This window comes from Emydura macquarii, unplaced genomic scaffold (genome assembly GCF_026122565.2).
Source record: "Emydura macquarii macquarii isolate MOO-44397 ecotype Brisbane River unplaced genomic scaffold, CSIRO-AGI_Emac_v2 contig_2924, whole genome shotgun sequence".
Lineage (NCBI taxonomy): Eukaryota > Metazoa > Chordata > Testudines > Chelidae > Emydura > Emydura macquarii.
This window is the reverse complement of record NW_027133061.1, coordinates 5,539,401-5,566,163: the sequence shown is the minus strand read 5'-3', so window position 1 is coordinate 5,566,163 and position 26,763 is coordinate 5,539,401. Positions and strand designations below refer to the sequence as shown.

Sequence of the window (26,763 nt, the reverse complement as noted above, 5' to 3'; positions counted from 1 at the left end):
GGGCAGAGGAGCAGCCCCTCCCCTCCAGCCCCATACCTGCCGGGCGCAGCAGCATCCCCCCAACCTGGCTAAGTGGAGGACAGCCCCCCTGAAGCCGGCCGGGCACAGCAGCAGCCCCCCCACTCCTCAGCCAGTTGAGCGGAGGAGCAGCTCCTCCCCTCCAGCCCTAAAACAAAATCAAGATCACTCCTGACAGAAGGACATCTCTCCGGAATACTCTGCATTGCTACATCAAGTGTGCGGGCAGACATCGACTACTTGTCAAGCAAAAGCAATGCCAGATATCTCACTATATCAGTAGTCAATATTGTGACGAGAAAGTAAGCTAATAAAGTAGTCTTTTCATTTGAAACTTGTTCAGAAAAATGCACGTTTTTTGTTGTTTTGATTAATAGTAAGATACGTTTCTATGCCTTATCTAGCCAGCCCCTTGAGTGAGAGAGAAATTGCAGCGTGGCTCCTCACACGAAAAGATTGGACACCCCTGCTCTAAAAGCTGAAGACCAAAGAGTTCCTTAGACCAATACTGTAGTCCTGGCTTTTTGCCATTGGCGGAGTGAGCACTCAGGAGTGTAAGGACCTGTTGCCATCATTCCAGAGAAACCTGAGTTGGTGGATAACAAAGATCCCATGATGCTTTTGTTCATAGTCAGGCTATTATCTCAGACGCATGGCCAGTTTCCTCACCTAAATCTTTCTAATCCCAATGTGGCATTTAAGCCAGCTCCACTATTTGTATTCTCCCTGAAGTTTCAAGTGAATATGGCTGCCTTCTTCCCTCAAACTGTTATGCAGTGTTGCTGTAGACTGTTGAACATAGCAGCTGTTTTACCCCAGAGGTGGCTGCATTCCATTAGGTAGGAAAGTGATACCTCTAATTTCTTTCTTCCCTAAGGCTTGTTTTCTCTGGAGTTCACCTCTAATTAACTCTCCCGAGTTAATTGGCAGTTAACACATTTGTGAAGGCTAAACTGGACACTCCCAAACGTTTGTTCCAGGATAACGTTTGTTTACCTCAGCCAGTCGTTCTCAACCTGTGGTTTGTGGATCCCTGGGAGTCTGCAGGCTGTGTCTAAGTGGTCCACGAAGGGTGGCTGTTAGCATAGATCAGTGGTTTTCAACCTGGGGGTCTCACAGACAATGCCTAAGATTTCCCAAGGGATCTGCATCTCCATTTGAAAATTTGTAGGGGTCCGCAGATGAAAAAAGGTGAAAACCACTGCCCTGAGATGATCCTTGTGGGCAAACTACAAACCCTGATAGCTGGGGTGTGTCCAGCCTAGCCTTTACAAATGTTAGCTATCTGGAGTTAGAAAACACACCCTGGATGAAAGAGGCTATTAAATAGGACTAATGAGGAAATACTGGGTTAAAATACCCACCTCCCTCCCAGCTTGTTTTGACTCTGTGCTGCTCCTCTTTTGTGTGTGGAGAGTTTACAACTTCTTGCCCTCTTTGTGAGAACTCATGAGGATTAGGGCAGGTCTACACTTAAAACTGCATTGGCACAGCTGCACTGCTGTAGCGCTTAAGTGAAGACGCTCTTATGCCAACGGGAGAGCTTTTTAACATGGGCGTAGTTAATCCACCTCTCCGAGAGGGGTAGCTGTGTTGATGGGAGAAGCTCTCCTGGCAATAGAATGCTGTCTAAATGGCGGGCAGAGGGGGTTTAGATCTGCATAACTCTCGCTTGGGGTGTGGATTTGCACACTCCTGAGCGATGTAGTTATACTGGTATAGGTCTTTAGTGTAGACCTGGCCTTAGTCTTTGGTTGTCTTCTCTCTGGGCCATCTCATTGCTGCATTCAGCCGTAGCCATCTCTCCTGTGTATTTACCCCCAACTCTGTTCCTTTCATCTGCTTTCTTCTGCTCATTTATGCCCAAACTCTTTCCTTCTGAACCCCTGAGAGGCTACAGCTTTCCTTCGGTTCCATCCTCTGACTCTACCCGTGCTCTCACTAACTCTGGCTCTGACTTTACTTCACTAGGCCAGGAATCTTGGGAGTCACCTTTGACATGAGCTGCTTTCCTCCTCTATCTCCCTGTCTTCACTGGAGCATGGCCAGGACTTGTTACCTTGGTTGTGTGTCTGCAGAGCTAAACTTCAGAGCCATCAGATTGTTTCCCTTTCCTGGGAAAAGGGGCTAGGATGCTGCACCTTTCCGCACCCCCAGGGGATTTGTTTCTGAGAGCAGACTGGTTAGAACAGAAGTACTGGGCCCTTTGGGAACCGGATGGAGTGTCGAAGTCCAAAGGTTCTGCTGTGGTTGGACTGTGACAGTTGATTGGAGAAGGTGGGAGTAACAGCTCCATGGGGTAACAGAGAGGGTTGTGCCTCCAGCCAGGGGCAATTGGGGTAGGAGACCCCAGAAGAAACCATGAGTCCTGTGAACTGAGGAAGAGCAGGGTTGGAGAGTGCAGGCAGGGCTGGTGCTGTGAGCTTGCGATTGTAATGGCCAACGTTAAGAAGTACAGTTCCAAAATGTGGTCTTATGTCAACCTGCAGCCCCCCATGAAACTAGGGAGAGGCAGCACCATGGCAGATCCCCTGCCCATTGCCTCAGGACAGACTTGCCTGAGCCACAAGCTTGCATACGTGAGGGGAGGGATTGTTCTCTAGTAGTTGCAAGGACGACTCCTTGGTTTTATTCCCAGCTCTGCTATCTGGTCACTTTTAAAAAAAAAAAACCCACGAGAGCCCTGTAGCACTTTAAAGACCAACAAATTTAATTTCTGCAGGCGTAAGCTTTTGTGAGCTGCAACCCACTTCGTCAGATGCAAGAAACAGAAATCAGATAGGGGGTATATATATACATCCAAGGGTAAGGAACAGCAATGGGGGGAGGGTAGGTGTTAGCAAAGTCCATTCAGTTAGAGTAGATGAGGCCTATTCACATCCCTTGATGAGAAGGTGAGAATGTGTGAACAGGGACAATTACTTCTTGTGATGAGAGAACCATTCCAAGTCTCTATTCAGACCCAGTTTGATTGTGTCAAGTTTGCAGATGAGTTCCAGCTCTGCAGTTTGTCGCTGAAGTCTGTTTTTGAAGTTTTTTTGTAGAAATATGGCAACTTTCAAGTCAGCTACAGAGTGTCCTGGGAGATTGAAGTGTTCTCCGACTGGTTTATGGATGTTACCATTTTTTATGTCTGATTTGTGTCCATTTATTCTTTTGCGTAGTGACCGTCCGGTTTGGCCAATGTACGTGGCAGAGGGGCATTGCTGGCACATGATGGCATATATTATATTAGTAGATGTGCAGGTGAATGAGCTCCTTATGGTGTGGCTGGTGTGGTTAGGACCTGTGATGGTGTCACTAGAGTGGATGTGCGGGCAGAGATGGCAACGGGGTTTGTTGCAGGGACGGGTTCCTGGGTTAGTGTTCTTGTTGTATGGCTGCTGGTGAGTATTTGCTTCAGGTTGGGGGGTTGTCTGTAAGCAAGGATAGGTCTGCCTCCCTCTGCTTGAGCGAGTGAGGGATCATCTGCTAGGATAGGTTGTAGATCCTTAATGATGTGTTGGAGAGATTTTAGCTGGGGCCTGTAGGTGATGGCCAGTGGTGTTCTGTTGTTTTCTTTGTTGGGTCTGTCCTGTAGTAGGTGACTTCTGGGTACCCGTCTAGCTCTGTCAATTTGTTTGAGTCCCTCACTTCTCTCTCCGTGGGTGGGCATACCAGAGCTCAGGTGTGAGTGACAACTGCCTTTTGTAAATCACTTTGAGGGCCGTGAGTGGAAGGGGCTGTACAAAACCCGGTGCAACTAACACTGTTAGAGCTTTGAGTAAAACTTGTATTAGATCACCTGGAAGTGTGACAGTAGAGATCATACCAGGTACTAGGGCATAAAAGCACTTATACCACCTGTGGTGGCAAAAACCATGTGATAAACTGTATTGACCATGCCTCTTCAACCATTTCACCTGCCTGTTTGCCCATCTCCACTGACCCAAGCCGTTGATGGGCAGTGTTCAATCTCTGGTCCTATATATCATGAACAGTTATGTCTATTAATGGTCACTTCCCTTTCCTTCAAGTGGTATAGGGCATTGGTTTATGCCCTTTTCAGGTTGGACTGGACATCATTATACTGTGTAATGAGAAGCTCTTTTAGAGGCTATTAAAACCAGATTGCTCTTTTCTCCTACTAATGACTGTGAAGCTGAACTCATGGTCCAAAGGCATCTATCTGGCTTTACAGAGGGATGTGAAAATGAGTGCTAGTAAAAAACTTCCTATGAAATGTGTGGTTTAAATAGAATACATGATGGAATGGATCTGAGATCTGACACTCGTTTGGGATGACCTGTGTAGCTCCGTTGTGGATAAAATGTCCATCTCAAATGTCTGTAGAGCAAACCTTCATTCCACACAGTTGGTTACTACAGAGAAGTAAGTAAAGTAGCTGCCCTCACTAAATCTTTCCATTGCGATGGCTATCTGCCCATAAAAGACAAAAACTCTTCATTTAACATGAAGAGTAACAGCTCACTGTTGCTAATAAGTGGTATTCTGCGGGTTTCACCATAAGTGTCCCTGTAAATGAGCTACTTTCTGGAATAACTTGAAGTAAAGTCCCTTGTAGACCGAAGAAGACTTTGATTTGCATCTTTTGTTTATAAGCTGTGCCTACTATGTAGATGTGAACAAGATGTCCATCCTTCCCAACATGAGAGGAAAAATCGCACACCAAACCTACCTTCACCCTATAAACAAAAGACCTCTCCTCACCCTTTTGCCATGTCATGCCTTGGTTTTGTCCTACCCATGGGGAAGGTAGACCGATATCAAGTGCCCTCCACTGGGATTGTCCTGCTTCAAGCCTCCATGGGATACCCCATGCTTTAAACAGCTCACATCTTGTACATAAGCACAGAGGAGGAGAAGCTTAACTTGGGCAGCTGGGGTTCATGCCAGGTGCCCAGGGATCAGTCGGCCCAGAAGAGGATAGAGGTGAAGGGATTCAGTAGAACTGGCCAAAGATCTTTAGTTGCTTCTCTTGAAGATTGCAAGATAGGCCCTCTTCTACAAAAGTCCTTGTTTGCTTTTCTACTTGATCTTCATTGAGTGCTGCTATTTAATCTCCATTATTATTATTGAGTGGTGTATTCAGCTCTGTACACTCAGTCCTGCCCCAAGGAGTTCCTAGTCTAGTACATTGTAATCTCGTTGTCAAATTAAACTGTGTATGAATCAGATAGCTAATAGCCAATTTTAGGCAGGCTCCCACAGAGTGTCTCTAGCAGGAGAAAATCCAGCCTGCTTTAAATACAAATTAGTTTATATAGCCCTCGCTTTGAACTCCTTCAACTACCTAAATGTAAAAGAGATGGCTAACGGGTACAATCTGTTTTCATCTTCACAGTGGCCGAGTTAATACTGCCAGAGGAAGCGGGAGATGGAGAGGCGAGAGGGAACAATCTTTCCTCATCAGAAGTTCCTTGCTAGGCAGCTGAGTGTTTTCAATTTGCTTCCTTATTTCTTAGCCAGGTTTATAATTAGAGCAGATACGAAATAAAATGAAAAACAACGTATAGCTCTTGTGGTTCTTGTCCCATGGGGCTGGGCCCGGCTCGCCGCAGTGAGCACTGAGACCTGGGTTGCAGCACTGGCCAAATTTGGCCTAGCTGCCCCTCCATCGTCTCGCCAAAAACCGAGCGCTGCTGTGACCCTGTGTGCCAGGTTGCAATGACTGAAGTGGGGAGCCGGGCTCAGCCCCACGGAAGGAGCAGTCACTGCAAGGTGATTGCAGGATAGGCTTGGTTCTCTTACCCCTCCCCATCCCGGTCTTCCCCTTCCCAGCGTGGATAAAACAAAATGACATGAAATTCCTGAAAAATAAAATGAAAAATTATTAAAAGAAATAAAGAATGTCTCCGAACTCATTATAATCCTCTGGGGGGGGCTGGCTGAGAGGGAGTCAGATTAATTACCAGTAATGACTGCCTTGCCGCTTGAAGTGGGGTTCTTGTTCTGTCCTGATGAAAGGGTTGCTGTGAAATGGTGTTAATGACTGATTTCAATAGGTAGTTCGGGGAGAGAGCCATTTGAACGCTAGCTCCATAGCAGCAGAACCCATACCTATACCTACGTGTTTCAATGTCGTTCTGCGTCTCTCCTAACCCTGCAGATTCATACATCCACTGAAGGCAAAGTAACTTGAACTGCTAGGTTCCATAGGAGTATTCGCCAAGTGGCGTTGAAGATAAGCTGTTACCTGGCTTTCCAATCTGCTGATTGCTGGAGGAATATAATTAACAGTATCCTCGTATAGTCCCACTCAAACACCCCTCCCCTCCGTCCCCCCCTTCAAAAAAAACCCAACCTTACAACTAAGGTGGTTTTGGTGATTTAATGTAATCCTTGTACATACCACGTATCCAGAACATTACAATAAGAGGGACACCACCATCTTGAAACCTGGTCAGATACAAAGGAGTTGTCATACACCTGCCCTACCAGTCGCTGTCCTGTTTTTTTTAAGTGTGCTTTTCTTGTTCCTGTCCTGTGTGGAAGCAACCCATGCAAACAAGGAAAATGGACTAGAAAGAACAGCCTAAACTTTTGAAAGTGACTAATGATTTTGGATGTCCTAATTGAGACTTTTAAAAGGGCCTGATTTTCAGAAAGTGCTGAGCACCCACTTCTAAAAATCTGGAGTCCTCAAATTGGGCTACCCAAAATCAATAAGCACCATTCAGAATTTATGCCAAAGTGATGGCAAATGCGTAGACAGAAGTGACTTCTAAATTGATTACTCTTTGAAATATCTAGAAGCATGTGGGAGAAGCAGAGCATTCTCTATTTTTAATTATCAGAATCTTTCTTTCATTAACAGCTATTTGAAATATTGCCCTTGTGATTTAATCTCAGTGATGGTCATCTGAATAATACTTTACTTTGCCATAAAAATCCACTGAGCCGAATTCTGTCCCTTTCTGGCACTTCCTAAAACTTCGTTGACTTCAGTAAGCTGCAAGGGGTATAAATCGGGGAAGAATTTACCGTGGTATATGTGTATTGATGACATCTAGCAGATGCTGTCACATAGATTAGTCCCAGAATTTGGTACAGTTTGGTTTGCATTGATCTAAGAAATAATCTGAAAGTCCTAGAGGTTTCTAGTGAAATTCATGGTGGTGAAAGATAATTTATGGAAACTGATGTTCTACGTTTATTCCAGTGCAGGCTGCCCTAACTCCACCCTATCAGTGTGTCTAAGCACTGATCTAGCGGTGTGACCTCTTGGACATAGGTTGGATGGGATGGGAGTTTGGTCTCCGTAATCCATCTAATCTTTGCCTTTTCTACTGAGACTACAAAACAGGCCAACAGAAAACTGATAGTGTGCCAGATCCCCTTTGTCTCCAAGATCTGGATCAAGATCCACTAGCTTTATGTGGACCACAGAGCTGCCAGCAGGTGCCAATAACCAGGATGGAGCAATTTAAATCAAGGCCATTTAAATCCATGATTTACATCAATTTTTTTTCTAACTCTCATTGATTTAAATCAGGTTGAGATTTTTGCAAATTAATCTGACAATGTGTGCTATTGCAATTTTAGATTAAAATTTATAATGAACCAAGTTACAAATGCTTTAAAAAATGCCATTCCTATTAAGGTATGTTAGTTGAATTTTACATGTGTATATAGGCAAAAGAAACATACTGAAAACTAAGATCCTGATCCTGCAATTGCTTACGTAGCTTCTAAACTTTATTCTTACGAATTGTTCCACTGATGTTAATCCATATGCTGGAAATTAAGTATGTGCGTAAGTGTTTGCAGCATCAAGGGGCTAAAACTGTATTTTTATTAATCTTCTCTTAAATGGCATATCTGTCACTTCAAACCAAAATTGCCACACTGTTCATAATGAAAAATCTATTTGAACTTCAACAAAATTATTATAGAAAAAAAATTCTCTCAGACCAAAATTTTCAAAAATGGGAGCATTCCATCGTCTAAAAATGGAATTTTCCTAATTACCTAAGTGACTCAGAAGCATAAGTCTGATTGATTTCAAACTGCAAGGCCTGATGGAGGAACATAGCCTGGCCAAAACATTTCAGCTTTCTTGACATGTAGATGTTCAACATATCGGAAAATGATGTTAGCTGTAAATATAGAATTGGTTAATTTTGTGTTTTGAATTTTATCTTGGTCTCACAGCAAGGATGTTGAGGCCCTGGACTTGTTTTCTTTTCCCCTATAAGTGTTGTAAGTGTAATACTACATGTCAGAATCTGTGTAAAATCTGACATTATTCTAAGAACAAGAAACTAAAGAAAAAAGCATGAAACATCCACACTAACAGTTTAAGACTGTAAAATGGGAAGGAAGTAAAGGACTAGCAACATGTGGATAAAAATCAAGATATTTTTATTTACCTTGGCAATAACAATTGTCACTTCTGACTTCGATTGGAATGTGTAAACTAGATATTTTTTGTGGGGGGGACTTATAATTTTGCTGACAAACTGAACAAATAGTGCCGCTGTTTATGCAGGATGCACAATTGAACTATATCTGAGCTTCTGCTGTGAAGGCAGCAGGGGTTAACTGATGTGATTCCCACAGCATTGTGAGACCATTGCCGAAGGGGGAACATATGCCATGTTTTTTGCAGTGCTGTATGTAGGCATTATTGATGCTGATGGACAAAGTAGTGAAGTGCACAGAGCTGTGTTAATTACAGGCTCCATTAACAGCCCTGGAAGTGGCCGACAGTGCAGAGAATGTTGCCTTTTCTAAATATTATGGAAAGTAAGAGAATCCATGTGGATTTTAAAAAAATCCAGTAGGAGGGGGCATATCCCTGTGGCATAGACCAATTTGAGAGTCCGCTTTGAAATGAATGCCTAAAAGCAACTTTTACTCATGGCAGCTCGATGGAAAGATCAATATTGAATAGCTGCTCTGCCTCTATAGTTTGCAAACTGAAATTTCTCTGCCATGGGAAGAGCTCTGGGTGCTAGACAATATCTATGTATTTTAAACGAATGATCAAAATCACTTTTCCCTCATGGAATTCACAGTAAAACACTTGGTTGGGGCTAGGGGCCTGGAATATTGAATTCAGGAAGGGGGGAAGAACCCTGTAGAATACCTGACAGGAGAGCATAGCTACTACCCTGGTAACTTTCCTACTTGGGTTTTTGAAGGGATCCTGGAGATGCCACGATGCATGGGTTTAAGATGGCATTAAGGAAATTAAAAGCAGCCTTAGCTAGCATAAGATCCCACGTGATGTCACTGTCGGGTAATTAAAGATCTATTCAACAACGCCCCTGGAATGGACAAGAGCTGGAAACACGGGAGCACTAGTTCTCTTTTGGCTTTATCATGTGCTCATGTAAAATTAAAACACTACTCAATTAACTGAACAATAGCAGTGAATGAGGGAGCGTCCAACCTCACAACTGGAGTTAACCTGTGCTCTGGGAAAAGCATGAGAGAATAAATGAGCCCTGAAGGTCAAGACTTGGACTCCAAATCAGTGAGGGAAATAAATTCCAGAGCAGTGAGGCTTCCAGTGGGAATGCCCTGTCCCTCCACTACGTACCGCATGCTCAGGGAAGTGCGTTTGAGGTTTGGAAGGACCTTGTGTGTAGGAAGGTGCTTAGAAATCTCTGATTTGAGGTTAAAAAGCTTCATAAGTAGCTTTTGACTCTCTGATCCATGGATGCCGTGAAGTTCTTTGTCGTCAGCATTTCCTGCAACTTTAAGCTACTCTTCCTCAGTTACATTTCAGATCTGACATGCTTAATTTTGTGGTATGGGCATGTGAAACTGGGCTCTTCAATTATGGATGGGTTTTATGCAGCTGTCTCTTGGTGCAGCAGTTATTGCAGAGCTAATGCCAATAACTCATCATACCTTTGAGCATAGCTGAGGATGAAGAGTTGCTTCATGACAGGGTATGAATGGAAGGGGAGTCAGAGGACCCAGGCAGAGAGACTGGGGAGGGTTCATGTCGGGAAATATGATGGAAGGCTTTAAGAAATGAAGCAGATGCATTGGGTCACGGGCCCTTCACTTCTCTTGTTGGCTCAAGGCAATCTTAATGTAAGAAAGCTAATCTGGCATGGCAAGAATGCAGTTGGAGAACTATACAGGTGTGGAAATGGCTAGGCGGGGACAGAGGGAAAGAATTACCCGCTGAGAACAAGACCCTTGGGAAAGTTGTACTTAGGTTTGTTTTGGACTGCAGTGGTGGTAGCCATAACTGTGTACTGTGATGTCTTTTCCACTGATCTAGTGCACTAAGCAGGATCAGTATTTGGGAGGGAGACACCCAAGGAATTTTTTTGGTCATCTAATAGTAAATGTTGGTATTCTGAACCAATACCCCTACATGGTGTAAAGGGGCTCTGTGATGCTCCATATACCATGTGTCCGATGAGAGAGAAATCTGAGCTTCTGGCCACTTGTGGCTATTAACAGGTTGTGGTAGGACTATCAGAGAGTCTGGATGAGGCCCCAATGTCCTGGCCAAATTTCACCTTGAGTGATGCATTAGTTTCTTAAATGTCCTCTGTAGACAGCAAACTGCCATACAGTGTTGCAGTTTTTAATAATGCACAACTACCTTCCATCGCTATGGAATTGGAGGCATACCCACCTCTTCCCCCTTACTACTGAAACTAACACATCTGGTATCTTGATCTCTGCTAATCTAACACTAAGAGCTTTAGAGAAAATGTTAGGATTTTAGCCTTTTTATATTGCATTGGATAGTACATGTCCTGTGGGAAATGGTCCGGTTTCATTTAAGTAATTCTTCCCTGTTTGAGAAGTGGGTATTGTTTCTCGGTACATTGGGTCAAGGCATTGCAGTTTGCTCCTAGGAGATGTACTCTTACCAGACTATCTTTATTAGAAAACCATAACCTTTTATGAAGCAGTCTCAAAGTGGATCTCTCATTTTGCAGTTTGCCAACTCTCATTTTTTAATCTCTCAAGTTCAGGGTGAACCCACAAGAGAACAAGATGTCGGATAAGGGGAGTAGCACCGATGGAAAAACAGATATAGCCAATGGTAAGGGTAGGGGTGAAGGCCCCCTTTGAGTTGTCTGGTCTTTAGTCTTTGCTCAAGACTGGCGCTTTGGGATCACTTGGTGATTTCTCTGAGCATGCTCACAATGCTCTAGATTTGCCAGTTGTGAGCACTTACCCAGACAAAGAGCTTCCAGTGTCCATTTTTGTACTGAGCAAATCTTGGATGTGGCACCAAAATGCATTTTATTAAACGAGATGAACACTGTGACCAAACAGATTCCTGACGGAAGTGTTCTATCATATGATTCGAGTATTCGTCAGCACTCCATAGGCAGGGGTTTGTTTGCACAAAATATTTATTGAATAGCTTTGGTTAGTGACCATCCCCAGAAATCGTAGTCTGTTTATGGGCAGCAAAAGAGGCTACGTTTGCCAAAGAAATCACTTACACTGTGAATTGTTCACTTAGCTATACATAAGCCATTTAAAGTGATATGGGGGGATCAAATGTCCTATCTAAGCATCCTGCAATATGGCGAAACCCTCATTTTGTCCCTGTATCATTGTTTTCTCCCCCATCTCCCTCCCTTCATTAACAAAGTTGCATTAGAATAGGATCTCTGGACTACATCCTGGTTCCATTGAAGTCAGTGACACAGCTTCTGTTGAGCTCAGGAGACCCAGGATTAGGCTCCATGTTCCTAATGGTCTCCTCTGCTGTTGTCTCCTCCTTCCAAATCCCTTGAATCGGATGATGGATGGATCATCTTCAGGTGGAGGATCGGCAGAGAAACCCTTAAAAAGCAGAACTAGCCTTCAGATAGCCCTTTGTAATGAAGACGAGGAGGAGTATGTCTGTGTAAGCAGGATTGTTGCCTAATACAGTAGAGAACCCCCTTCAGCATGGCAAAGCTAGCTGTTGATTCAAATCCCAGGTAACGTCATACACCTGCCTAGACCCTGCTCTTCTGTCTGTGGGAATAGAGCTTTGTTAAAACCCCCTTGTGCAAGGTATCGCAATGAGGGACAGATTTTTTGTTGCTAAATGAACGGAGGCTTCAGACTTGTGAGCTTGTTTAAAGCAGTCTGTGATCCTGTTAATAAATCCTAGAGCAAGGGGAAGGAAGAGGGTTAATTGTATGCTCCATGGGGAGAGAAAATGAAAGCAAGCCTTGAATGGGGAAGGGAAGAAAATAACGGGAGGCACATTGTGATCCCTGAATGAAGCTGCAGTTAAAAATGTAACACATGAGAGTGAAACGATTGCCCAGAGGCTTGTTCCTGAGCTAGTGTTACTCAGAGGGGACGTCCCAGTGATCTAAGCATCAGGTTTGAAATGCAGAGATTTCGTAGAATGGAACCATAGATTTGCAAGTTCAGCCTTTCGGGGTAGCTAGATGGAGTTCTGGGTCTGTTGACCAGACCTTAACCCCATGTCTTGGTCCCTCTGCGTGTGTGATCCCACAGCCCTTTGTAAGAGTAGGGATTTGGCTGGAATTTCCTGCCCCTTCGGTTGTGCTGGCCTCACCCTGGAAGTGGCTACATTTCAGCCATGCTTTGTGGGTACTTGGGAATCTTTTGGTGCTATGGAGATGTGACGTTACTTACCCTAGAATCAACCACGTTATCTCTACTACACAGGGAGCTTATCCAGTAGCCCAGAAGAAATGTCTGGAGCAGAGGAGGGGCGAGAGACCTCCTCAGGCATTGAAGTGGAGGCCTCTGACCTCAGCCTGAGCCTCACTGGGGATGATGTTGGGCCCAACCGCACCAGCACAGAGGGCCGGGACACGGACACGGAGAGCTCGGGAGAGGAAAAGGACTCGGACAGCATGGATGACACAGGCCACTACTCGATCAACGAGGAGAACCGGGCCCATGACCGGTCACACTCAGACGAGGAGGAGGAGGAGCAGCGGTCCCGGCGACGCGCCCAGCGCAAACGTGCCAGCCATGATCAAGACTCCTCGGATGATGAGCGGGCGCTGGAGGACTGGGTGTCCTCGGAGACGACTGCTCTTCCTCGGCCCCGCTGGCAGGCCATGCATGCCCTCCGGGAGAGAGAGCTGGGCTCCAGCTCCCGCTTTGTCTACGAGGCCTGCGGGGCCAGGGTCTTTGTGCAACGCTTCCACCTCCAGCATGGCTTGGAGGGGCATGGCGGCTGCGTCAATACCTTGCACTTTAACCAGCGCGGCACGTGGCTGGCCAGCGGCAGCGATGACCTTAAGGTGGTGGTTTGGGACTGGGTCAGGAGGCAACCGGTGCTGGAGTTTGAGAGCGGCCACAAAAGCAACGTCTTCCAGGTGAGAGGGGGTGGGAGTGAGTGTGTAGGGGGTGGGGCTGGCTGACAGGACTGGTAGATGTATCTCCCACTCAACTCCACTCTTAGCAATTTTCTGAGCTATTCTGCTTTGTTTGTAAAAGGGCAAAAGTAACTGAACTTGCGTGCTGTGTGAGCAGGTGTCTCCATGCCAGGCCTCCATGGTCCTATTCCACATCTGCCATTGACTTGCTGGAAGACTTTGTAAATTGCTGTACCTCAGCTTCCCCAGATGTTAACTGGGGCTAATGCAAACTTCCCTGCTGTGTTGTGAGCCCTTTTGCTCCAGTTGGCAAAGTGTGTAGCTGCTGAAGGCTGTGGTAGATATGTTGCATTTTTTTCAAAGCCACTAGCAAGTCAGAAGCCTTCCCTGGTGGGAGAGCCAGTGCCATCCCCTTCCGGAGAACTGAGCTTTCATATTTTAAAAAAAAAAAAGTCTCCAGCCTGTATGGCTGTGAAGAATCTCCCAAAGGCAGACCAATACATTGCCTTCCCGAGTCTGCTGCTGGCACCTCAGTTGGGTCTGCTCAGAGCTACCCCAGACTGTCAGAGTGGAAACTGACCGGAGTCTGCTGGTTCTTGCTGCTGCCCTTCAGAATCCCCTGGGCAGCAGACACTCTGGCTGTCAGGTCTACTGCTCCCTTAGGGGATTAGCAGTGGAGGCAGGAGCTGTTGGTGGAGGGTGCAAAAGAGAGGCTGGGAAGGGCCCTGGGTGAGCAGACACCACCCTCACAGGAGGCTCTGGTGTGGCAGGGAGAGCAGAGAACTCCGGGGAGGGATTTCACGTTTTGTCTCACCTGCTTGCCAGAGGCTAATATGAAAAACAAGAGTCTGGGGCAAACCTGTGCGCATCCCAGTACCTCCACACCCCCGGCTGCTTGAGATGGGGTAAATGCTGGGTTTTGCATTGCCACTGCCCTGTGCCAGGCATCTCTCTGGCTAGGATCGAATTGCTGGTAGAATTGTTCACACCCTGTTCAAAGTACTGTGCCGACTCTGACAGCCCTCGCAGCCTTCCTCGCTGTGCAGAAAGGCAGTCTTACTATTCACTACCCTATCTTACGCATGGAGAAACCGAGGCGCAGAGAGTTAGTGGCCTGCAGTGAGTAGCTATTGGAGTTGGTACTACAACTGGAGACTGGTTTTTGCCTGTATGCTCAGTCCACTGCTCTTGCTGCTGTGTTTGGGGTGGGCAGGGGTTCCCCTTAGAAGGATTCCAGGCCCAGTGGTTGTGGGAGGGCAGCTGTTCCCAGACCCGGTGGAACACAGCATCTCCTTTTGCTCTCCTCCAGGCTAAGTTCCTCCCCAACAGCGGCGACTCAACTTTAGCCATGTGTGCTCGGGATGGCCAGGTCCGAGTTGCTGAGCTCTCTGCCACCCAGTGCTGCAAAAACACCAAGCGCGTGGCACAGCATAAGGGAGCCTCGCATAAGGTGAGCGAACTAGCTGCTGTTTCTGTCTGGGGCCAGGGCGTAGGGACGGATAGGGCCCATAGCGGCCAGGCTGCCCTGTATGATAGGTGGCAAAAGGAATCGCATATACCTGAGTGACCATGGAACTGTCCAGTATGCTTCTCTATCCCCTCCTGTTTTCAGTGTATATAAACATACATGTCATTGAAAGCATGATGTGAAAGGTCTGTGCCTGCCACTCCTCCCTCACTATGCAGGTTTCCTCTGAAACTGAGGTGTTCCTTTAACTCAGTTGCATGTCTGAGAAAACTGGCCTGTCCGTTCTCCAGTTACTGCTAAGAGAATGCCTGCTCAAGGAGACGCGTCTCATGTTGCATTTCGAGGGTGGTAAGGTTTGGACTACCTCATTGTCCATAGCTTTCCTCTGAAAACACCTGGCCTGGAGGATTTCCTCCTGGCCTCTCTGTGGAGCACACTATGGCAGAGGGTCACAGTTCATCCATTGTCACCTACTCTGGCCCCTCCTCAATGCAACGGTAGCATCTTTCTCTCTTGATGGCTGTTGCTTGCAAAGCAAATGAGTCCCGTGAGCTGGCTCGGACTCCTAGCTTTCTGAGGAAGTACAACGTGTTCAAGAACCTTTGTTTGCATTGCCATGTGTTTGCCTATCTTGAATTTAATCTGTGGCTGTACCACCCAGCACCCATCCCCTGTGGAGTCTTTCTAAAGTACTTTGCAATCATCATTAAAGAGTTCTGCCAGATAATGCCCAGTAACACTTCTCTCCTGGATTTCATGAGGCTTTTTGCTACACCACTTATTTCTGTGGTCACTGTGGCAGGAGTGTGTTTATGCAGGGGGGTGGGGGGACTGCCAAAGTGCCGGCCAAAGGCAACAGTTGGAGATCTATAGCATGGCTTGCGGCCCATGAAGATTACTTATCCCAGCATGCTCTGTCTCTGTTCAGCTCGCATGCAGGATCGTGACTAATGGGCCGTGTCATCTGCATGGGAGGCAGGATGGGCTGCAAACTGCTATTTATAGCATGGCCACCAGGCACCTGTCCGTTTACCATTGTGTCCTTCCCTTGGGCCATGTGTGGAAATGCTGACATATGACGGACCTCAATGGCTCTTTAAGCAGCATTTTCATCTGTGGGGTTAAAGTGCCGATTACATTTGCACAACTGGTCGCAGAGGAGCAAGCGACTGAGACCTAATCTTGGGTTGTAAACTCCTCGGGACAGGGACGGTGCCTGTCTGTCTGTCTGTGCAGCACCAAGCACAACAGCAATTGGAGCCTCTGGGACCACTGAAATAGAGAGAAATAATCACTGGCCTCCACTAATACATTGGGCAGGCAGTGAAGGCAGGCATGGTCTTATCACAGTCACATCTAAGTGATGTGCTAGGAATATGTTTATTCCTAGCACATCACTTAGATGTAACTGTGATAAAACATACCCATCATGTCTAACCTGAGGCAGGAAATGTAAACTGATCTCCTTCCACCTCTTTCTTTACAGGTATAAAAATTGTGATTTGTCTGCCATAACAACTTGATTAAGTCCCCCCTTCGGCTCTGCTCAGCCTGCTGTGTTCCAGAACACACTGTGAAGTGGGCCCAAGTGGCTAATTCTGCTTTTCTTGAAGCAGGGAATGTAGATCCTTAGAGCCCATTTCCCCTCTTCAATCTCAAGGCAGCTGCACCGGTCACAAGTCCCACTGACAGATTAAAAATCATACATCAGCCTGTCGCAGGTTTTGTGAGGCATAGTTATTGAAGTGCTTTATGACTTCCGGTGGAAGGGAATGTGGTATACAAGGGAAGGAGTTCTAGTCCACTTGTTGGTTAAAAAGGGAGCCAATCCCAAAGCATTTCTCTTTCAGTTAGCCCTAGAGCCGGATTCTCCATGCACTTTCTTATCAGCTGGCGAAGATGCTGTGGTCTTCACCATTGATCTGAGACAAGACCGCCCTGCTTCGTAAGTATCTTTCTTTGATGCTTGCTATTGATTGCTATGAGATCCTGGTGAATCAATGATGTTTCTAAGCTCCTTATGGTTCCTGGGGTCTCAGATGTTCTGCTGTCTAGGTGAAATGTTTAGTTGATCATTTTAAATTGGCTTGTTGTCTTGCTAGCTGTCTGCAGTGCGAGGATTTTATCAGTCTGACCTAGAGTCAGGCTTACTTGATAGCAATAAAATTGGTAAAGCAGATTGTTTACTCTGCTGTAGAGAATCTTTTAATAATTAAATCCGTGTCCCACCTTTGGACTTGTCTTGGCTCAGGATGCTTGTTAACAGCTGGAATATCCAACTTTTACATTACTCGTCTGAGTCCACCTTGTTGCCTTCTGGCAGATGTTTGGTGGCCCACGTGAAAGGAATTTGACACTCTGTCCACTAACACATTTGTCAGCCTCACTAAATTAGGTCATTGGGGTTGAACTCCCTTTTACCCTCCAGGGAGGCCCTCCCTCTATCATGATAGCTGCAGAAGCTTATGCTCACACTGCAGTATCTTTGCACCTGTACTGTGGCTGGTGTCAAGGCTCAGTCCACCGCTGAATTGCATGCACGCACAAACAAGTGCATGTCTCTGTTTTCTTCAAAACATTGGGTACGAAAGAGGCTTCTGCAGGTGTGAAATACTCCCATTACCTAGTCTGTTTAGTGAAGTATCTGAAGTGCGGTAATGAATCAGACTTACACTTGAAGCTTTTAGTCTGCGCCTCTTTTGCTAAATTCTATTGTAGTGAATTGAAAAATAAGAATTTAACTGGCAGCTGTTTGTGTGTAAGATCTTAACCTTGTGTCACATGTTGAGCTGTCTTTTCTGACAAACTTCTAAAATACGCGGTTTGCTTTTAAAGCAGACTTGTGTAGTTCATTAACATTGTCCTTTTCTGATACACTGGGATCTCTTTTTTTTTTTTGAAGATGATCCCACTTAAAATGAATTGCCTCAAAGTCAAGGGCATGTGAGCTCCTTTTATATAGAATGTTCTTAGTTTGTTTACATCACGCATCTCTGTTGCTGACAATTTTAAAACCAACTGCTTCATAACCAAGGCAAAGATTAAAGGGACTTATATCTTAAACCTTTAAAACCTTTTGCTTATTACAACTGAAATAATACTAAGATGCAGCTGCCTGGTAAGTGAAGTTAGGTACGGTCAGTTTCACTTTTTTTAGCTTTCCTGAAATAACTCTATGCTACTGGTTTAACACTCTAGGGGAAGATTTGAATTGTCATAATTTAAATATGAAAACATTTCCATTCATATTAGTTTCTACAAAACCTAATTATTGGCCCTAAACTACTTGTGTTGCCTTTTTTAAAAAAAATTTCTCATTTTTCTGGCTAAAATAACCTTAGCACAAGTGTTTCTGCTTTTGGATAAAGACTGGTGTCCTTTAGCTCGCAGTACATTATTGCTAATTGTACAGATGCATCAGACTCTGTAGCAAAACACTTCAGATTCCCTCTACTAAATTCTGTTTGGAAGGAAAAATCCAGAAAATGACTTCACTCCATTGTTTATTGAGAAGGAACTGCAGCATAGAATCATGGGCTTTCTTCAGTTTGGAAGCAGACCCGATTTGTTTTTTTCCTCTTAGAGTGAGTAAGAATCTGTCTGCTGAGGGAGCTTGGAGACATGTATGCAGTTCCCATCTGGACACTTTTTTTTTTTGCATTAACACATGTATCTTTTTTTCCTCCTCTTTAAAGGAAACTGGTTGTTACAAAGGAGAAAGAAAAGAAAGTGGGTCTCTACACCATTTATGTGAATCCTGCAAATACACACCAGTTTGCTGTGGGAGGCAGGGATCAGTTTGTAAGGTGAGTCTGTCTCCAGAAGATCCTGCGAGAGGCAGAGTCACTGCTCCATACTGGACTAGAGCGTTCAGGTTACGGGTATGATGGGTGCCCTGGAGAAAGCAGAGCAGCTCTGAAGACTCCTGTAACTACATCCCTTCCATAGTCTTCCAACACACTCTGCATAGGGCTAAATGGGCTCTCTTCTTCCACAGGGCATCACTGAGTCTCCAGGCAGGATCAGCAGGAGTCAGAAGGGGATTAGACTTTTTTTTTTTTTTTTTTTTTTTTTTAATACGAACGGTAGCGTCTGGGGTGTAAACCCACCTGTTTGGAGCATAAACCAACCTCTACTGATGGGTTGAAAGCAAGCTTCCATTATGGGCTGCTTATTCTTTTATTAGACATCTGGTGCCTTCCATGGAGGCATCTTTTTTTAGTCACTGTCCGACAGGGTGCTGGACTAGGTGGATTATAGGTCTGACAGTTCCTACGTTCCTACACTCAAGTATTTTGAATCTGCTGTATTTAAACCACGAGTTTCTGCTTGTATGACTAAAAGCTTTAGTCTGTCTGAAGTCCCTTCCTCTAAATCTCTCCAAGAACTTCCACTGCACAAGCACAAATCAGCCCCCTTCCTCCTCAGCTGAGAACTCTCATTCACTCGGTATGCAACTTCAGTGTCACACTTGAAGCTGGCTGGTTACATGCAGCCTCACCCTAAAAGCATAAGGATGGCCATACTGGGTCAGACCAATGGTCCGTCTAGCCCAGTATTCTGTCTCCAATCTGGCTGGCCAGATGCGTAAGAGGAAGCCAACAGAGCAGGGCAATTTATCGAGTGATCCATCCCCTATTGTTCAGTTCCAGCTTTTAGCTTTTAAAGGCTTGGGGACATCCAGAGCATGGGGTTGCATCCTTGACCACTTTAGCTAATAGCCTTTGATGGACCTATCCCCATGAATTTACCTAATTCTTTTTTGAACCCAGTTACACTTTTGGCCTTCACAACATCTCCTGGCAACAAGTGCCACAGGTTGACTGTGCGTTGCGTGAAGAAGTGCTTCCTTTTGTTTATTTTAAACCTGCTGCCTATTAATTTCACTGGGTGATGATCTCTGGTTTGTATGTTCTGTGAAGGAGTAAATAACGCTTCCTTATTCACTTTCTCCACATCATTCATGATTTGATAGCCCTCTATCATATTCCCCCCTCAATTGTCTGTTTTCTGATCTGGATAGTCCCAGTCTTTTTAATCTGTCCTTATATGGAAGCTGTTCCGTACCTGAAATAATTTTTGTTGCTCTTCTCTGTACTTTTTCCTATTCTAATGTATCTTTTTTGAGATGGGGCAACTAGAACTGCACACAGTATTCAAGGTGAAGGTGTATGTAGTGTATAGGTATATAGTGGCATTATGATATTTTCTGTCTTATCTATCCCTTTCCTAATGGTTCCTAACATTGTTAGCTTTGTTTTGACTGCTGCTGCACATTGAGCAGATGTTTTCAGAGAATTATCCATGATGACTCCAAGTTCTTGAGTGGTAACAGCTAATTTAGACCCCATCTTTTTGTACGTATAGCTGGGATTGTTTTCCAATGTGCATTACTTTCATTTATCAATGTTGAATTTCATCTGCCGTTTTGTTCTCCAGTCACCCAGTTTTGTGAGATCCCTTTGTAACTCTTTGGACTTAACTATCTTGAGTAATTTTGTATCAACTGCACATTATGCCACCTTAGTGTCTGCCCCTTTTTCCAGATCATTTATGAATGTCTTGAACTGCACTGGTCACGTACCGATCCTTGGGGGACCCTACTTTTTACCTCTCTCCACTGTGAAAACTGACCGTTTTTTTTCTATCTTTTTGTTTCGTATCTTTTAACTAGTTACTGATCAATGAGAGGACCTTCCCTCTTATCCCATGACTGTTTACTTTGCTTAAGATTTAGCCTTTGGTGTGGGACCTTGTCCAAGGCTTTCTGAAAGTCCAGGTACACTGGATCACTCTGGTCTCCCTGCTTACTGACCCTCTCAAAGAATTCTAATAGATTGGTGAGACATGATTTCCCTTCGCAAAAGCTGTGCTGACTCTTCCCCAGCAAATAATGTTCATCTGTCTCTGATAATTCTTTTCACTATAGTTTCAACCAATTTGCCTGGTATTGAAGTTAGACTTACTGGCCTGGGTTGCCAGGACCGTCTCTGGAGCCTTATACAAAAATCAGTGTCACATTAGCTATCCTCCGGTCATCTGGTATAGAGGCTGATTAAGTGATAAGTTACATACAACAGTTAATAGTTCTGCATTTTCATGAAAATTGGATGGTACCATCTGGCCCTGGCGACTTTGTGGCGTTTAATTTATCAGGTTTTTTTGTTCATAAACCTTGTTCCACACTTACACGCAGCCTTCCTCTGTCCTCCACAGGCTCCCCGCTCCTGCATTCAAGTCTCCTCCAGGGGCTTGCTCCAGATGTACTCCACAATCCAGGGGTTTTTCCTTTTTAATTCTCTGCACCTTCTGTTCAGCTAGTGCTAGCCACCTCTGTCCCACTTTTCAGTATAAGAGCCTTTTACCTTTGTAGCTCCTGCTGGCTGGGACAGTCTTGTCTCTTGCCACATGGTGTCTCTGACTCTCATCAAATCTCAACTGAAAACCTATTTTCTCCCTTGCATATGTATTCTACTTTCTCTCTCCTGTCTGCTGTTTAGCCAAAACTCATTGAGCTTGTAGTAGTCACAAATAGAAATGTCCCATACAAGAGAGTTAGTTTAGTGTGGTTTAGTTACATGACTACAGATTTTCTTGTGTGATGATTTTATTGTACCTCACAAGCAAAGAATGGGCAGGCTGGATCAGCACTTGGCTGGGAGAGTTCTGGGAAGGAATCCTAGGTGCCCCAGAAAGGGGTAGTGATGATGGCAGGTGGTAGTGCTGTAAGGAGACAGTAAGCTGCAGGCATTGCCTTCTGTCAGATGAGACTTAGATCTACGGCCCCAACCCCTTACCGTTGTTACAGCTCATGTGGCTCTATTTGCAAGAGCTGGGGTGTGAGCCCCAGCGTCATGGCCAAATCCCTGTTCTGATGCTTGCATTTTACCTACATTCCCTCTAGAGTTTCAACTGAACGCAGTCTTAAACAGCTGCCACGTTCCATCTCGGAGGCGGTGCATTTAATCAAGGGTGAAGTGACTTAGATGCATCTAGTCTGCATAGTTAGAAACTGTGGGGCACTTGAAAACTCATTTGCAGAAAAAGCATTTAATTCGTGCAAAAGCTTTACTTGAGTTTTGAATTTGGCCTTCATTCTTACTGGCTTGCTTTCTTCATCTAGGATTTATGATCAGCGGAAAATAGATGAAAACGAAAACAATGGCGTGCTTAAGAAGTTCTGCCCTCACCACCTGGTAGGAAATTGCTTTCATGGTGTATTGGAATTCCTCCCCCCAGCTAAAGGGGGTGAGGGTTAGAAAGTTATTCCTCAACCAGTATGGCCTGCAGTATCCTGCACACCATATACACTGCAGGCCTGATATGGGAAGATGCATGCTTGTGGGTAGCTCAATAAAGGGACTGTACTGTGCGGTGTTTAACTCTTCATTTCCTTGTTCCTGTGGGTTTGCCAAGTTTGAGGTGGGTGAGTGTGTAGCAGCCCTAATTGCTTCACAGTGAAGCCAGTTATATATATTGGTCTCCTAGGTTTTTAATGATTGGGGGTCGGACTCAGAGGGGGTCGTGCGCATCTGTAGTGGGTAAAAGTGCAGCTGCTGGTAAATAAATGCGCTTCCCTAGCTGTGCATAAACTGTCCCTGTGGGATAAAATTGACAGAAAAACATAGCTCCAACAGAGAAGGTATTGTGTGCTCAGCCCTTATCAATCAGGCTTGCATGTGCCCAACCGCAACCAATCAGGATTGTGTGCAATGCACATAACCATTCAATGATGTGAGCAGCAGCAGAAAAAGGCCCCTAAATCTGACACTTAAATCTGTGAACTGTTGCACCAGATCTGTTCAGGATTCGCTCTAGAGTCTTGAGTGGAAAAACGGAGTTTGAGATCGGTGAGCAGGATTGCCATGAAAAAATTACAGCCAGGGCCCAATTTTAGAGACTTCCCATCTAAAAAATGATGGAGCAAAATTCAACAAGGCACATGGTGTGTTTGGCCCTTCGAATGTTCTAAAGCTGTGTGAAATGGTACACAGACGAGCTGCCTTGTTTTGGAGAGGAACGGGCCCCATTTTGAAGTCTGTTGTAGAACACAGCCAGTCGTTGTCCAGCACCACGGTAACACAGGGTGGTTAGCAGAACTGCTTCACTGAACTAGCATTTGGGAGCCTATGACCCAAGGAAGTCTGACGAGAGTGTCTGGTCCTTCCCCTTGGCTTTTAGGTAAACAGCGAGTCCAAAGCTAACATCACCTGTCTGGTGTACAGCCACGATGGATCAGGTATGTAAAGCCTGGTGTCTTTAGGGTCAAGCCCTGCTCCTGAGGGGTTGTCTCCTGCTCGTTAAAGTGCTGAGCAGTAAGAATATCACGTCCTTGAGTTAAAGCCTTTCTGTTTGCCCTTCCTGGCTGTGTGTAGCAGCTTGAACTGTCATAAAGGAGACTGAAACAAGTGTTGGGAGGGGAGAAACGAACCCAAAAGCTAGGACTGCACAGCCATGGACATCTCCTGCACAGGGGGCAGCGCGTACTAGTGACTAGAGTACAGGCCTGGGACTTGTGGGGTCTGGGTTCTGTGCACAGATGAGTCAGGTTCTCTCTGCACTAGGATGAGTCACTTAACTCTGCCTCAGATTCCCTGAATGTAAAATGGGAAGGACGTGGCCTAGCTTTACAAGGCTCTGAGCTCCTACATAAGAGCCAGGTATCACATCAGCACAACGTCTGCCGTCCAGTTTAGCCCTGGCTCTCGGGCTCAGCTGGAGCCTACTTTAGGGGCTCCTAGGAGGTGTGCTGGCATAAGCTGCTGAATAGCGTGCCCATCCTACCCTTTGTTTCAGGGCAGGGATTGTCTAGCATGCTAGAGTACGCAGGCTGATGCTAATGATCCTGTGTGCATGTCTCTTGTTCTCTGGCAGAACTCTTGGCCAGCTACAACGATGAAGACATCTATCTCTTCAACTCTTCTCACAGCGATGGAGCGGAGTACATTAAGAGATACAAGGGACATCGCAATAATGCCACCGGTAAGAACCAGCCATTGGTGGGCAGCTCTGTCTCCTTCCTCCCTGAGATGTTCACTCATGAGCATGCACAAACCCCTTGGCCCTTTTAATGCTTGGCACTTTTAATGCTTATGGCATTAAAAACCGCTGAGGCTTTTCAACTGAGATCTCCCATGATCACTAAATCTGCTCTGAAGAGGCTTGGGGATATTCCAGGTCTGGACTGAGGGGCATCAGGAGAGCTGCGTGGGGAAGAAAGATCAGTGCCTGTTACTGTCTTGTTCTTTTCACAAGCACCAAATTCACACGTTGCTGCTTTTCTTTTGAAGAAGAAGAACCAAAAATCAACTCTTGAGGTGTGTGTGGGTGTGTGTGGGTGTGTGTGGGTGTGTGTGTGTGTGTGTGTGTGTGTGTGTGTGTGTGTGTGTGTGTGTGTGTGTGTGTGTGGAGAACGAACAGATCCATGCTGGTAACCATGGAAACTTGTTGTCTGCCAGGCGTAAAGTAAACAAATGTCACAGGGAGAGCTCCCTGGACTTTTGAGCTGTCCTTGATCTCTCTGCTTGAAATCTCTCTCCTTTCAGTGAAGGGTGTTAATTTCTATGGCCCAAAGAGTGAGTTCGTGGTGAGCGGCAGTGACTGTGGACACATCTTCCTGTGGGAGAAGTCATCCTGCCAGATTGTCCAGTTTATGGAGGGCGATAAAGGAGGAGTGGTGAGTTCCCTCTTGAGTTGTACATGCCCGACTTCACAGACATGCTGCAGAGCAATCTCTTCCCTGAAATCCTTTGGGCTCCCACTGCATTAAATAGACTTGTTCAGAGGTTAGCATAGCGGGTTTGGAGTTGGGACTCCTGGATTCTGTTCTGGTGAGGACGGAATGGGAATTGAGATCTGGTTTTATAGCTAATTTTGCCAGTGATTTACAAGACACTGCCCTGGGTGTACAATGGGGTATTTATTCACATCTGTAAAGCACTCTGAGATCTTTGTAGAAATGCCAATTTTAACGGTATATGCACTCCTTAATCCTTAACATAAGAAGGCCACACTGGTCCATCTAGCCCTGTGTCATGTTTTCCGACAGGCCAGTACCAGATGCTTTAGAGGGAATGATCCATCATCAAATGATCCATCCCTTGTCGTTCAAACTTCTGGCAACCTGAGGCTAGGAACGCTCAGAGCATAGGGTTGTGTCCCTGACGGTCTTCACCAAGAGCGATTGATGGACTTATCCTCCATGAACTTCCCCATTTAGTTTTTTAACCTAGTTATAGTCTTGGCCTTGGCAGCATCCCCTGGCAGCAGGTTCCACAGGTTGACGGTGCGTTGAGTGAAGAAGTGCTTCCTTTTGTTTGTTTTAAACCTGCTGCCTATTAATTTCATTGGGTGACCCTGGTCCTTGTGTTATGAGAAGGAGTAAATAACACTTGCTTATTCACTTTCTCCATAGCATTCACGATTCAGTAGCTTTGTAGCATACCACTCCCCTCCCCCTTTGCTGTCTCTTTTCCAAGCTGAAAAGTTCCCATCTTTTTAATCTCTCCTCCTATGGGAAGCTTTGTATCCTTAATCATTTTTGTTGCCCTTCTAATCACCCTTTATCTTGCTAGGGTCCTGGATAGCATTCCCTCCCCCAGGGCCATGTCCTGCATAGCATCTGATAGAAGCTCTCCTCAAAGTCCATCAGTACTGCGTCTGCACTGATATTGCATCATGTCACAATGTATGCTAGCAGATAGATAGGGGAAAGACTCCTTCTCTTCCTCTGCAAAGACGCTCCTGATAAAGGCCAAATCAAGTATTCCTGAGTTGATCATGGTGTTCAGAAATCATCTGAAGTTTGTAAATCACTGGTACGGTGCAATTTAAATTCTTTGGCCCTGGTTCCTGCTTCTCCTTTCTCTAGGGACTTAGATATGAAAGAACTGTATCCCATTCAAACCAGGCACTCATGTTGTTTTAGGGACATGGAGTAAGTCAGGCGTGTGGGATAGATCCTGCTATCCCGCAAGCTTGACATAGGCCAGAATGCTGACTCTTAGAATAGTGTATTACTAACCTTCCTTTCCCCCGTCCTCCAAACAAATCTTATACCCACATAGAAGAGCAGGACCCCATCTCATTGCACAGGCCCTCCCACCATGAGGTTTTCATCACGACACTTTTCCTCCGTAGATCTGCTTTTTTTCTGAAGCACTTTAAGAAGTATCAATCTCATCATTTTACAGATGGGGAAACTAGTGTCCAGAGAGGAAGGGGCTTACTCAAGTTCAGCCAGCAAGTCAGATATAGAGCTGGGAATAAGACCTAGGTCTTCTGACTCCCAGTCCATGGTCCTATTCACTAGACCACCTTACCACAGCCTGTGAAGTCAAGTGCCATCAATTTTATTTTCCGCCCAAGCTTCCTTTCTTGAAGGATGTATTTAAGCTACGGTATCTTGTTGGTGTTGGCAACCCAAACGCAGCCGTGCTGGGTTAGTGCATGAGGCTTGGGCAGTGAAAAGGATCTGTTGGTGTAGTCGAGTGGAGTGACAGGCAACCGTATCAATGGAGAAAAGTCAGAAATGTTTAGAAGTTGCTTACGTGCTAGTAATGGAGGTAACTACGGTTAGAGAGACTTACTTGGGCAGTGTCCCCAACCAGGAGTATAAGAAATTGACTAGATGTAGCTTTCTCAAATGTGATCTCTAGCCCATCGCCCAGTAACCAATCTTTTCAGGTCTACCTGAAACCCATGTATCTAACCATTGTCAATGGCTTCCATTTCCAAGGCAGTTTAGTAGAGCTGCATTTAGAGCTACATCATGTTTTATCCTGGGGCTTAACAGTGGGTCACTGGGAACCACTCAAGGAAGTATGGGCTTTTCAGAGCAAAACTGTTCCAAGGGCATTGGAATCCTGGCTGTACCTCACCACAGGAAACAAATATTCTCCATCTGGCCATGCAGTTACAAACAGTGGCGTCATTGAGTAAGGCAGCAGCAACTCTGAACAATTTCCTCTTCCCTGGGCCAAGCAAATTGTG

General features: G+C 45.4%; 1 protein-coding gene across 8 annotated transcripts in view; it reads left to right on the top strand.

Annotated features, from left to right (window-relative positions):
* Positions 1-26,763, top strand: part of DCAF8 (DDB1 and CUL4 associated factor 8) — a 43,890-nt gene that overhangs the window by 7,461 nt on the left and 9,666 nt on the right. For 3 of the 8 annotated variants that reach the window (XM_067569656.1, XM_067569655.1, XM_067569654.1), the window contains 9 exons: positions 10,966-11,041; positions 12,643-13,304; positions 14,614-14,754; positions 16,623-16,717; positions 18,468-18,578; positions 21,896-21,968; positions 22,954-23,011; positions 23,647-23,754; positions 24,318-24,448. In XM_067569656.1, the coding sequence (XP_067425757.1) occupies positions 10,993-11,041; positions 12,643-13,304; positions 14,614-14,754; positions 16,623-16,717; positions 18,468-18,578; positions 21,896-21,968; positions 22,954-23,011; positions 23,647-23,754; positions 24,318-24,448 (1,428 nt within the window). In that variant the 5' untranslated portion in view covers positions 10,966-10,992. Of the gene's footprint in view, positions 1-5,362; positions 5,449-10,965; positions 11,042-11,774; positions 11,937-12,642; positions 13,305-14,613; positions 14,755-16,622; positions 16,718-18,467; positions 18,579-21,895; positions 21,969-22,953; positions 23,012-23,646; positions 23,755-24,317; positions 24,449-26,763 lie in introns of those variants that run through there. The other 5 variants (XM_067569658.1, XM_067569659.1, XM_067569657.1 and 2 more) reach the window with 4 other exon arrangements.